Source organism: Macrotis lagotis, chromosome 3 (genome assembly GCF_037893015.1).
Source record: "Macrotis lagotis isolate mMagLag1 chromosome 3, bilby.v1.9.chrom.fasta, whole genome shotgun sequence".
NCBI classification, from domain to species: domain Eukaryota; kingdom Metazoa; phylum Chordata; class Mammalia; order Peramelemorphia; family Peramelidae; genus Macrotis; species Macrotis lagotis.
Window position 1 is genome coordinate 259,495,616 of NC_133660.1, and position 14,429 is coordinate 259,510,044.

The following is a 14,429-nucleotide window of genomic DNA, read 5'->3' on the forward strand; positions in this document are numbered from 1 at the left end:
TTCAAAGGGGAATTGTCTCATCTGCAAAGAATGACGGAGTTGGCCCAGCCAATGCAAAAACTCATTGCAGGGAGCACAGCCATTGTTTATAGTAACTTAGGAAGAGTCTCTCTAGAGTGTTCTTAACTCCACTGTGATTCTCTTCACCGAAAATGGTCCTTTCTACCTTCTCACCCCACCCACCCAGGGGCTGGAGTGGACACTTGATTCTCTGGCTGCTGGAATGCACATTTTATAGTGTAATCTGATCACAGAATACTCCCAATTCTCCCACACTTTTGCTTGTCCTCTCATTTCCCGTTCGTGAGTCTGTCTGCTCATATCTGATGAATGAAGTATATTACTATCTGAAGGAATGACATGGAAATGAAATCCTCCAAAAGTGCAGGTGGTAGAGACTCATCTGGGCTTGTCTAGTTGGACAGTAACTTAGGAGGGTGGGGTGAGAATGGGGGTGCAGGGGGGAGGAGAAAGGGAAGAGAGAGAGTGAAAGGGTGGAGGGAGAGACAGAGACAGAGAGAGAGAGAATGGAGAAGAAAGAAGAAGAAGAAGAAGAAGAAGAAGAAGAAGGGCAAGAGAGGGAGGGAGGATAAAAGAAGAAATACAGAGAGAGAAAGGGAGGGGGGAGAAAGAGGGAGAGAGAGAGAGAGAGAGAGAGAGAGAGAGAGAGAGAGCGAGCTTCCAAACCAGATTATAAGGACTAGATGATGAAGTCTATGGAATATTATCTCTTCATTTGAGAGGAAAGATCAGAGATCAGCATAGTGGATGTTAATTGATTGACAGAGTCTTGAAATAATTAGCCCAAGAGCACAAGAGCTATTCAATCCATGGTTGATAACTTTATAGAGGAGATTCATTCTTTCATTAAATATTGGACAAGATGACTTCTCAGTTCTTGGAGTTTTCAGTTCTGTGGTTTCTAGATTGGTAAATACTGATAATGACTTGGATAGAACAAAAATTCCTAGTCCTGAGTCATTTTCATTTCCATGGTCCATGCATTTTATATCTATCATACTTCTATTGCTAAGACCAGCTACAAGGGAGACAAAAAGACCCTTTTTTGAGTGCAAAAGAGGTGAAGTTTTATTTCAACCGGGTCAAGAAAGGTTTCTGACCCTAACTTAAAACTCATCATGAACAGGAAGTAAACAGGGAGAGTTGTTCTTGATGGACAGAAGGTGGTTTGAGTTGACCTCTTATTTTCATTTTGAAGAAGTTTTCTTGAAAGACACAAACAATATTTCTTCAACAATTTTCTTTCATCATTTGAAAGTTTGAAAGCTGTGCTCCTTGCATGAATGGACTTTCCTTAGAAGCAGGAAGTTCCATCTGGGCAGCCCCAGCTGAACACAAAATGGAAAAAAAAAAGACTTTTGCATGAGTCCTGGGACTTGAGCAGGATGGAAACTCATCAAAAATGCATTCCCCTTGGGCCCTTATTTGAGGCATGCATTTCCTACTTCAGATGAGCTTTCATGAGAGGAAGAGATGTGAGCTACAAGCCTGTCGCTAACTCTGTGAACATTGAATTAGGTGGATCCCCCAAATTTGCTGGTGGAGATAAATAACAGAAGGATTTGAGTCCCTTGGGTTAGAATCTCAGTCCTACTGTCTTGGTTCTCATTTTCCTCATCTATAAATTAAGGATTTTGATCAGTTTGGTTTCCAAGGGCCTTCCAGTTCTAAAGAATGTCTCCACAGCATCAATGTTTTCACTCAAAAATATCTCTCTGCTATGGCAGCCCATAAATCTCCCTTTTTACATGTGTGGCTCCCAAATATTCTCATAACTTTATATGCTCACCAATATGAAAGAAAGATCATGGTCTGGGCTTTGTTCAGAAGAGCAGGATTCTAATCAATCAGTAAGCATTTATTAGGCACCTACTATATATGCCAAACATAAGTGTTAGATATACATAAATGCAAAAGACAGTTCCTGCCCCTGAGGAGCTCACATTTCTGGTTCCCAAGTGTAAAATGAAGATAATGCAGTTCAACAATTATTAAATGCTCATTATTTCCCAAGGCACAGCGCTTTGTCTTTGAGGAAAAAAAAAATAAATGGTCTCTGCCCACAGGGAGCTTACATTTCACTTGAGCCTCACTAGGGAATTGGGAGAAAGGATTATTGGAAACTTCAGAACTTTGCAGAGCTAGAATACAGCAGAGTACAGTTGAAAGAGGACTAGATTTCACATCTGTAGAATAAGTTAAAAAATTTTAGAAATTGATTTAAATTTTACATTGGAATAATTGGCATTTACTCCACCCTTGGTTTCCTCCATTTTGCTTCCCTGAAACAGGAGCTAATTCATGGCCAGGTATAGAGGGAGAGGGTATAGTTGTGAAATGGAATCCTTAATTAGTAGACATAACTTTGACTGATAAAGTAGACAGGAGCTAAGTGAAAAGCCTCTTCCTTAGTACAGAGAAGCATTCCACTAGGGTCTCTGAAATCAAGTTGCCACATCCGGGGTTCATGATCATCAATCTGCTACTAAAGGAGAACTCCCCGTCCAAAAAAAAAGAGTCGAGAGAGGAAGCTGCCATGAGTTTACTGATCTCCATGGTGACAAACAATCTTATACACTGTGGTTTTCCCCCTAACTGCCTGCCTTGGGGCCTTTGCTCTCCAAAGGGCTTTTGACTGCAAAGAATCCTTCAGAAGTAAGACCTCAGCCTCAGGCTGACAACTCTGGGCAGGCTCCTTCCATAGCCCTCAGTCTGAGGGCTGAGGGGGCGATGATACAAACAGAGCTGGTAGTCCTGGGGAAAGGTCAAAGACTTCCAGAGGGCACAGCGGTACCACCCAGCCATCCAATCAGCCTGAGCCTGGGCTCATGGACCTGTAGATCTGGAGACAACAATGATTCTGACTACTTGGGTAATTCAAATGTGACCCAAATGGAAATGCTAGTCTTAGTCTATAAATTAAAAGGCAAAAAAAAGAGATTTAATATTTCTGATCTTCATGTCTAATTGGTTGGGGGTACGGTAGCCAGGAAAACCTGACTTGCCTAGAAGTTGGTGATGGTTTCTTTCTGATTATCTGAAGAAGTAACAGATCTAAAAGAACCCTAAAAGAAGGTAAAGCTTGTGTTGAAGTTATATTTTGATCTTTACCATGCTTATTCAGTCTTCAACTTCCTTTTGAACAGTAGTCTATGGTTAGAATGAGTCATACAAAATTCATGGGATGTACCAGGCATGCCAGTGGGCAATGCAGCCCTGGCGTGTGATTTCTCTGTCCTAGCTCACAAACGATGGCTAGACAATGAATTCTTTCACAAAGACCAGTCATATGCGTTCCTTCCAGGGTTGAGTAGCAGAGTTACAACCCAACCCTGGTGGCCTTTCGGATGGATGAGATGACCACTAGGGCAGTGAAGCAGGGGCCACAGCAGAGACATTTTTGAATGAAAACATTGATGCTTTGGAGACATTCTTTAGAACTGGAAGGCCCTTGGAAACCAGACCGATCAAAATCCTTATTTTATAGAGGAGGAAAGTGAGACCCAAGACAGCAGGATTGAGATTCTAACCCAAGGGACTCAGATCCTTCTGTTATTTAAATGAGAGGGTGGGTTGGGCCAGAAACTCTCAGGTTTCTTCCAACTTTAAATTTAGAGTCCTCTATATTACTTTAAAGGAAGTTAGTTTATGGTCTGGAGTTAGGACGATTTATCTTCCTGAGTTCAAATCTGGCCTCAGACACTTAGTAGCTGCGTGATCCTGGCCAAGTCACTCAACCCCATTGACCTTAGTTTCCTCATCTGTAAATGAACTGGAGAAGGAAATGGCACAAACCTCTCCAGTATCTTTGCCAAGAAAACTCCAAAAGGGGTCACGGAGAGTCAGACATGCCTGAACATATAGTACTCTACAACTTTAAAGCAGAAACAAGGGAACCATTATACTCAAACAAAACTAATTCCATTAATTGATCTTCTGGGCAAACATTCACTAAGGCAATGTCTTAAGGATAAGAGAGAATGAAATACTGTTTGTTATTGAAGTTGCTAACGGAGTAAAGAAGACCAAGGTTCAAATCCAGAGACTAATTAACTGGATGATATTGGCATCATCTCTGGGATTTTTTTTCTCATTTTTGACTCCAAATCCAGTGTTCTTGTTACTATGTATTAGCCAAGAAAGGAATACCTTCTTCTTAGGACCACAGGCCAAGGATTCAAGTTCTCTTGAAAAATAAAACAAAACAAAAAAAATTCAACCTAATATAAAAAGCAAGCAAAATGTAGTGGAAATTGCCCTAGATTTGGGAGATCCAAGATCTAAGACATATTGTCCCTTTTGGTAGAATATTAACTCTGTTTAAGGACAGGAATTATTGTTTTTGTCACTATTTTTTCGGTGTTTATTAGTCCTGTTGGCCCATTGAAGGACCTAAAAAAAAATGCTTGTTGCATGCACAAATGGATCTCAGTTTTGCCCATGATTCTTTTTTTTCTTGGCAAGGCAATGGGGTTAAGTGACTTGCCCAAGGTCACACAGCTAGGTAAGTATTAAGTGAGACCAAATTTGAACTCAGGTCCTCCTGATTCTAGGGCTGTTGCTCTATCTACTGTACCACCTAGCTGCCCCTGACAAGATTTTGAATATAACCTTGGCTATGATGACTCCTTTTCCTGTTTGGAAAATTAGGACTAAACAAGATTATCTCTCATGTCCTTTCCAATTTTAAAGTTTTATTAAAAAAAAAAAAACCTCTTTGGTTGATTTTGTTTTTCAGGAGTTAATTCTACTCTCCCAAGTCTCCCAGTTTCTCCAAATTATTTTTGTTATAATAACCAACTAAATTGGGTTCTTGTGTTATGTTCTCTTCAGTTCAGGAAATGAGCTCAGGAAATTTCATTCTGTGGGTCAAAAATATGTCCTAAACATTTACTATATATGCTAATTGCTGTGGATTTAGAGAAAGAAGAATTCAGATTGTTTTCTTAATGATAAATATCATAGAAGTGAATATAAACAATTTGAAAAGCTTTATCACCATCCAGCTCACTTCCCATTTTCTTTCTCTAGCTATTGCCATAGGATCTGGATCCAAATGAGTTAATAATCATAGTTAGGGTCTAGGAAAATCCATCCCAGAGTCCTCCATGCAGATGAGGCATTGTGGTTCCCTTCCCTTCCCCTCCCCTCCTAAACATTTGGTAAATGTTAACTGCTGTTGCTATGATTGAATGAACCCCTCCAAGGACCTTTAGCTTCAGACCTCCCAAATATTCCAGGCCCTTATTATTTAGAAATGGTGGTTATCTTCTTTCAAAGAATGTGCTGGATGTCTGTTTTTCCTTTTTTTTTGGAAGGAGCCCTGATAATTGTGTCGATAAAGGAGGCAATAGTAAGGCAGGAATGATTTTTAAAAAAAGGGGGGGAAAAGCAGCTCTGATGATCTCATTGGAGAAGACCAGGTCATTTTAGGATTGTGATGTACCTTCTGCATTCCTAGGAATCCTCTGAATAACATTTCAGGATCATAGAATTGTTAAGGGCTACAAGTCACCTTCAGACCCAATCTCCCACCCATTTCTATCTTGATCTCTCCCACTGTTGACTTTGATCAAGACACAATCCTTCTATTTTTCTATTTCTGTTCAATGGGGATCAGATATATCCCAGAGACCCAGCAAGGTGGGGCTTGGGGGAGGGTCTTCCTGCTTCCTCTTTGTCTATAAGAATAAAGGTCATTGAAGACAAGGAGGGAAATTCCCTTCCTCTTCAAACTCTTTCCCCAACCTAGCTCCTCCCTGACTTACCTTATAGATGTATTTTTATTTGTTTATTTTTGGATTGAATCTGAGATTGTATTGATATTGGGAAATCCCAGTGATGAAATTTCCCCTATCAGTGGTTTCTTATCCTACTGCTGCGGATTGTCACTTGTTCCAAATTTAGGGTTTTAGTGAGTTGCCCGGGGCTTTAAGAGGTTCATTGTTCCACAACCAGTGTGTATCAAAGGGGGAACAAAAGTTGGGACATGAGTCTCCAAGGCTGGAGCTCTCTCTACTACAACATCCTGTCTTGCATATATATCATAGATAGTTTAATTGGAGTGCCATAAATGTTATGAAGCATTCTACCAATGGAAAATATTCTTATCACAACTTTTTTTCATGTATAAAGACAGTATTCTGTCAAAGATGGCATTCTGAGCTTAGAGTCAAAAAAGACCAGTGTCCTAATTCTGTCTCTGTTTCTTATTAGCTAATGACCTTGGACAAGTCACTAAACTTTGTGTATCCCTGGAAATCACCTAGGATTTCTCTAGTAAAACAGAGATATGTTATATGTGCTTGATGGGAGTTCTCTTCCCTGATAAAATCACAGATCCTTCGAAACACTTCTGCATAAAAATAGATAAAATCATGGACCTTTTTGACATCTTGGCATTTGGTATAAGATATTGGTCTATACCTAGTTTCTATCATAGTTGTCTAGTTTCCCCAGCAGCTTTTTATCAAATAACAAGGTTTTGTTCCAAAAGATTGGATTTTTGGATTTATCATATCTTAGATTACTATGGTTATTTACTGCTCTGTCTTATGTTCCTAATTTATTCCCCTGATCCATCACTCTGTTTTTTAGGCAGTATCAAATTGTTTTGATAAATTAGAACTTTATAGTATAGTTTGAGATATGGTACGGCTAGACCATCTTCCTCCACATTTTTTTATTCCCTTGATGCTATTAACTGTTTGATCTTCCAGATGAATTTTGTTATGATTTTTTCTAGCTCTATAAAATAACTTTTTTTTGATAGTTGGTATGGTACTGAACAAAGAGACATATAAAATAGTTATTTTTTGGTATGTTGGCTCTGCCTTTGCATGTGCAATTGGTGTTTTTCCAATTTTTTGGATCTTATAAAAAGTGTTTTGTAGTTGTGTTCATAGCATGTGAACCCAACTGTATAAAACAGATAAATAAATTCCCCCAATGGGAATGGGTTTTTAGTGGGAATTGGCTCTGCCTCATTAAAGTTCATTAAGCCAAGGCTAGACATTTACCTGTCAAGTAAATTAGAGGGGAAATTTTCATTCAGGTGAAGAATGAAGAGTTCTGTACTCTGACTGCTGAGGTCTTTTCAGGTTAAATTTCTAAAATTCTGGGTCTACTGATTCTCCCGGTCAACTTCCTACATTCAGTGCCTACACCACACTGTTTTTTAGCAAGTTTTCCTTCCTGAACATTGAGGAGCGTGTCATGTCATGCAAATTGGAATTGTTCCAATATTTGAGCTAGAATTCAGGGGCTAATCTTCCTGGAAGCCTAGAGTTCAGGATAAGTGATAAGAAACTTGATGAAAAGACAGCTTCATGGATCGTCCAGCTTGTTCTCACATCATTCTTAATACTACAGTTGTTTTTTTCCCAATGTTTTTGACCTGTAACTGTTCCCTTCCTAAGCTATAGGAAACAATATAGACAATGATATGGAGGTGGGAAAGAACAGGGTACACACACACACACATACATATATATATATATATATATATATATATATATATATATATATGTATATGTATATATATATGAAAATGGAAGAGAGATCCTTGGAAAGGTAGGATGGCTCCAAATTGGGGAGAACCTTGAATGCTAGACAGGAAAGTTTGACACTTCCTCTGAAGACCAAAAAGGGAATCAGACATCAGAGAGTTTTAAGCAGAGGAGTGACGCCATCAGATCTGATCTCTAGATTTCAAAAGGATTTCTCAAGTGTCTATTTCCATCAGATATTTTGGCCTTACATACTGTTTATGCCATTAAGAGTATGCATTAAAAAGTGAAAAGACATTTTGAGGCCAAAGTTCTCATTGCAACAATAGAACACTCTAGATATAATCACAGAAGATGAAAGATTCTAAATTGGCTTCTTTTTCTTGAAGTTGCATTTTGAATTCTTTATCTTGACTTTAGAACTAGAACCATCATTTTTATTTGCTTTTATCTGAGAGTACTGACAAGGGGTTGGGGCCCTCTGCAATAATCTGCGCTAATGAGGATTATCTTGTTATTTTAGTTAATACACATCTTTAACTTCACATTTCTGTTTCTTAATATTGGGTGGGAAGGAAAATTAGCCCTTGATTCCTGAATGGGGCTCTGAATGTAATCTGATGAGAAAGCTTTATAGCCCTGGGATAGCACTGGGGGAGAGGAGTAGCCAGAAGTTTGCTGTTTTTTTCCTGATTCTAATGTCTTACTCCAATATAACTTTTTCCCGAAAAGTTGGAAAGGCATTGAGGCAGCCAGCCAGGGAGGGTTACTAGATCTATTACTCCAGTTTTCTCCTCCAGATCAAGTTCTGATCTAGGCTAATGTTAGAACATAGAATGACAGACCTGGAACAGACCATTAACCATAGAATATACAATGTTAGAGCTAATGGGAAACATAGAACATAAAAGTGTTACTAGGTGGTGCAGTGGATAAAACACTGGCCCTGGAGTCAGGAGTACCTGGGTTCAAATCCTGTCTCAGACACTTAATAATTACCTAGCTGTGTGGCCTTGGGCAAGCCACCTTAACCCCGTTTGCCTTGCAAAAAAAACAAACAAACCTAAAAAATAGTGTTATTAGAAGGAAACTTGAAACATGGTGCCTAGATTATCAGACCTGTAGGGGACCTTCAAATATAGATCACAGAATGACAGAGTTGGAAGAAAATTTGGAATCCAGGTCACAGTGCTTAGAAATACTCTTTTGGGTGTGCATTTAAGTTCAAAATAAAAAAAAAACCCAGAATATGTAGTATCAGGGCTTTTGGAAGGTCATCTAGTTCAACCTTTCATTTTTACAAATGAGGAAAAGAGAGCCAGAGAAGGTAAATGACATCCAATTTTACACAGTGTGTAAGGGAGAATGTAATCTATGTTTGGAGTGGACTGGAGAGAGGACTGTGGGAATAAGAAAATAGATAATGGCAGGAAATCGCAATACATTTGTTCAAAGAAGATGAAAATCGGTTTCTGAACCTGAGTGAGGAGCACCTCATCACTGTGGGTGTTTCATGATTCCCAGGCATTATTTAAATCACTTTACCCTTGTCTGTCTGAGGTTAGTCATCTGTAAATTGGGGATAATATGCTACCTGAGGAATAATGAGGTTATTTAATAATTAAGGTTCTTGAAGTCTTCAGAGATTGTGATACAAGATCAAGTATAACAGTATAATTTTCTGCTTCTCATTGAGACCACAGATTAATTTTTGCAAAACTCTTAAGAGTCCATGTGTGCATTTCTGCTTCATACACTAATTAAAGAATTCTTTATCTTGGAAGATATGTCAGCAAGGCTTCGGTCTTTTGGTCAGCTATCATATGGGCCATTTGGGCATAGGAGGAGAATGCTTATCCTGGAAGGCTTAAACCAGTTTTGATGCCTTCCATTTTCTCGTACAGTTATCTCTTCCATATCAGAGGGGTTAGAAGCATGACATGACCACCACATTTTTGGCCCTCCCTTATACCAGGAAGAGGTCTGGATAGCTTTTTTTGCTTTTATGGGATGCTGATATTATTACAATACTATATATATATATATATATATATATATATATATATACATATATATGTGTATATATATATATATACACATATATATATGTATATATATATATATATATATATATATATATATATATATTTCTGAGTTTCTAATTTTTTCCGTATCGTCTTCCACAAAAACTCTGCCCAAAATCCCATTTAATTTTTTATGCTGACCTGTGATATTTGGAGACAGCAATGGGAAAAAGTTGCAGTGGAGAAAAGGGTTACCTGACAGTTGACCAAAGTGGTTTCATGAATAGGATCTCGTTCGACTCTTCCAACAACCCTGTGAGGCCAGTAGGGTAGGTTTTAATATCCTCATTTCACAGATGAAGGTGAAACTTCAAAGGCTTGAGTGACTTATCAAGATCAGAGCAAGGCCTGAAGAGTCAAAAAACTCTAGAGTTGGAAAGGATTAGAGTGGCTGTCCAATTCAATCCAAAAGAGAACAGGAATCCTTGATAGATGGGCATCTTTTCTTCCCTCTTTCCCCTCCCCTTCCTTTCCCCACTCTTTTCCCTTTTTTTTTCTCTCTCTCCTTTCTCTCTCTTTTCTTTTCTTCCTCCTTTCTCCCCTTTCTTGGTTGTTCTCTATTTTCAGAGTCAGCCCTTTCCCCTTTTCTTAATTAGGCTTCCTGTTAGAAAGTTTTTTCTGTGTTCAATAGATATTTAGCTCTTTGTTCCGTCGCCCCCTAGTTCTGGGGCCAAGCAGAAGTCTGGTATATTTTCTATATGACATATATTCAGACATTTGAAGACAACTGTCACGCCCCACCCTACTCAAAACTCTAGTCTGAAAATATCCTCTTCTTTCAATAAATCTTTTGAGGGTGTGATGTATCAACCATGCAAGGATCTTCTGAAGGCCGATCCAGGGACTACTTCTACTCCACACAATAGCCAGGTTTTGGGGATCACTCACTCAGAGGATTTAAGAATGAGATTGCTTTGCCTTAGGTTTTCCCAGAATTAAATTCCATGTGAGGGTGGTTTTGGGGAAGCACTACACTATAGTGGAAAGAAAACTCAGTCAAGAATATTTGAGGTATGATTGCATCCCAGTACTGCTGGGGGTCACTGGGAAAATCATTGCATCTTGCTAAACCTCTGTCTTCTCATCTTTAAAATGGGTTGATAGTATTCAGACTCTGTACTCCATCTCCTGTTTTTTTTTTTGTGGGGGGGGCAGGTGGCTTGGTCCCATGTGATTAAAATGCTACCACCCAAATCCATGTGCCTACATCACTTCTGCTTCTTAGGACCCCCTAGTTTCCTTTAAATCTCAAGTCAAATTTTTACATGAAACCTTTTCTGACCCTGCCTAACTGCTCCCTTTCAAAACTGCCTCGCATTCATATGAATATGTGAATGTATATTCTGCATAAATTTATATGTGTGTGCATTTTATTTCTGTCATTAGAATGTAAGCTTCCTGAGGTCAGGAACTGTTTCACTTTTGTCTTTGTATCTCTCCAATAGTTAGCATTGACATATAGTAGGTATTTGTTCAGTACTTGCTAATTATTGAAATGCTCTATAAACTTTTAAGCCCTATAGTAATGTATATAAATTATAAATTTCTATATAAATTATATTATTTTTCAAGATTGTTATATTATATATTATTTTAGTGAAAGAATATATTGAATCATATATTGCATATTAATATATATCATTAATATAGTACATTTGAAATTAATTATATAAATCATATATATATATAATTATACAAATTATAGTTTTATAGCTAAGTTAATTCTAATGGCTTGACATTCTGTGGATTATTGTCCTTTAAGCGAAACCAAGCAATAAACTGACTTTCTTTCTTTTCCCTTTCAACCTACAGAATTAAATATAACCTGCAGGTACGCAGGGGTTTATCATGTTGAGAAAAATGGCCGATACAGTATTTCCCGAACTGAGGCTGCTGACCTTTGTAAGGCTTTTAATAGCACCCTCCCCACCCTGGCACAGATGGAACAAGCATTGAGCATCGGGTTCGAGACTTGCAGGTAATGTTGATGATAATAACAAAAATAATCATGCATTAATAATAGACTTTTATGCATCTGGAAACTCAACCTCAGAGAAATGAGGTTGGTTGTCTTACCCAGGATTGCATCTGGCTAATAAATAGTGGAGGCAGGACTTTTATCCAGGTCTTCTGACTTTCTAAACTCCTTCCTCTTCAAAGGGGGGCAGGTTCCCTAAGGGTAAGGGGTTAGTCATCCCAGGTTGGTTGTACAGCATGGTGTGGGGTGGTTGGGAGGGTCAGAATGGCATCTGGTGGGCAGTCTTCAGAAGACTCTGATCCACCTATTAATTTGTCAAAGCAAATTTGAAACTATCATGACAGGTAGAATTTAGTTGGCTTAGTTTTCTGTGAATCATAGAGAGGGAGTCCCTAAGAGGTCATCCAGGTCATCTACTGAAATGCTTCCCCAGTTTTCTCCTGCCTTTGAAGAGGATCCTGATAGATTTGTCTGAGCTATGAGAGAAGAGAAAAATAGTGTTTGAGATCACTACATAGTTCATATTCTAGGATTTGACATGTCTGGAACTCTTTTTTTCTTATTTTGTCATATTTTTTTTTCTTTCTTGTTCTTCCTTTTCTTTTTCTCTCTCTCTCCTCTCCCCCTTTCTTTTGGTTTAGAAATGTGATTTTCTTTTGGTATGTAAAACCAACTAGATGTCACAGTGAATAGAGTACTGGGTTTCAAGTTAGGAAGACTCATCTTTGTGAGTTCCAATCCTGTCTCAGACACTTACTAGCTCTGTGACCCTGGACAAGTTTCCTCATCTTTAAAATGATCTACAGAAGGAAATGGTGAGGCATTCTAATATCTCCACCAAGAAAACCCCAAACGGGGTCATGGAGAGTCAGACACAACTGAAAGGACTGAACAACAACGAGAACTTTCAGAGTGGAAATTCCCTCTGCCAATTCTGATAGGTAACTTTTCTACAGTTTGAAGGGCTTAGGTAATTGCCCAAGGACAATATTTAAGGATTTGCTGAGAGTCATGAAATTCTTATGTGTTGGAAAAGGGAATTGACCTTGGCTTTCCCTGATGCCAGATCTGGATCCCTGGACACGATACCCAGCTGCCTCTCTTTGTCATTTTGATGTACTCTCTGTTCTACTTGTCAGATAGTCCTCTGGCCATATTGAATTAGACTGCTGTCCCTTCTAGAATGATCTTCTCTCTTTTGCCTCAGTTACCCTGGATTTGTTCAAAGCATACCTAGCCCAGGTATCCCATCCTACAAAACCTTTTCTGATTCCTCTAGGATTTGGTCCTGAAATGACATTGTCTTTGACTTGTTTATACTCTGAATGAATTTACCAATCTACAGATTTTTATCTCTCCCTACCCCCAACTTCCTGATATAAACTCTTTGAGGGAAGTGATGGTAATTTTTGTCTTAATATTCCCTGTGCCAAGCTCTGTGCTTAGAAAAGAGTAAATAATAAATAATAATAAATTAATAAATAATATCCCTTCATTCTTTCCACTTTCCCTCTTTCTTTCTTTTCCTCCCTCCTTTCCTTCTCTTTTCTGTTTTTTCCCTTCTTTTCTTCTTTTTTTTCATTTGTTCCCTTTTGAGAAGGAAAAACAAAACACCATTTACAAGATACTAAAACCAACTTGGACATTAAAAAACAAACAAGATACTAAAACCAAACAAAACTTTTCTTGGACATTAAAAAAACAACAAAAAACTTATTTTCAAAGTACCAATAGGGATTTCCAAAGCACTCCCTCTTTCACTGTCCCCTCCCATACACCTTTTATGTCTGCAAACCCATCCTGGGCTACTTTGCATTTACAAAACAGATCATCTGTCTTTGTTTGGTCTTCAGACAGCAGGATCCACTAGCAGTTGGGAACAGAGATGACCACAGATGGAAAGTTCTTCATTTTCATTTGAAGTTTTCTATGTAATCTCATTGCCTGCTCTGCAGTTTCCTGTGTTGACCCACAGCTTCCCCTTCTTCTCTCTCTCTCTCTCTCTCTCTCTCTCTCTCTCTCTCTCTCTCTCTCTCTCTCTCTCTCTCTCCAGAGATAACCATGGAAACTTGAGTAGAATTGAGCTCCTAGCTCCCCAAGGCATTTTCCCTCTTTGAGGCTCACTTTCTCTACTGGTAAGAGGAGGACATTGGATGAGATACCCTCAAATCTGGAGTCAGAACATCTGAATTGGAATTCTGCCCTAGTCATTTATTACATCTAGGATCCTGTATATTGAGAGGGCTGGACTGATAGGTTTCCAGAGGCCCCTTTGATCAATAAACAATTATGATTCCATCTAGATCCAAGACACCAAACTCCCATTTACAGAATGAACTCTAGCTTTCTAGGGTGAAGGATAAACAAACAATGCACAAACATGCACAGGAGATCTTATAGGCTTTAAACAGAGCCACTAAAGTGTTCAAAATCATATCTGTTGAGAGAGGTAGAAACACTTTCATATGCCTATGACACAAGGAAGTTCTAACTGAAATAACATCTCCCAGTTATATAGCATTTCCTAGGAAAAGTAGTGTGCTCGTTATGTCACATGGGGCCAGAAAAGAGCAAAGATTTTGGCAACAGCTTACCTATCTTAGACCCCAGCTGAGCTGGGTGACTGTGGGCACACCTTTTGGAGACTTGTCTGTAAAAGGAGGGGGTTAGTTTACAAAATGGGTTTCTTCATCTGTAATATTGGGGGGGGTTGGACAAGGTGATCCTAAATCTGTGATCTTTTCATTCTCAAAAAAATAACAAAACACTATGAAGTAAAAAAGGTAAATTGCTTTTTTATTATTATTATTTCTATCATATCATTTTCATTTGGTAGCT

At 38.6% G+C, this 14,429-nt stretch overlaps 1 protein-coding gene across 10 annotated transcripts in view; it reads left to right on the forward strand.

The window, feature by feature from the left end:
• Window positions 1-14,429, forward strand: part of CD44 (CD44 molecule (IN blood group)) — a 91,266-nt gene that overhangs the window by 23,372 nt on the left and 53,465 nt on the right. For all 10 annotated transcript variants that reach the window (XM_074230468.1, XM_074230470.1, XM_074230469.1 and 7 more), the window contains exon 2: window positions 11,426-11,591. In XM_074230468.1, coding sequence (XP_074086569.1) covers window positions 11,426-11,591 — 166 coding nt within the window. The remainder of the gene's footprint in view (window positions 1-11,425; window positions 11,592-14,429) is intronic.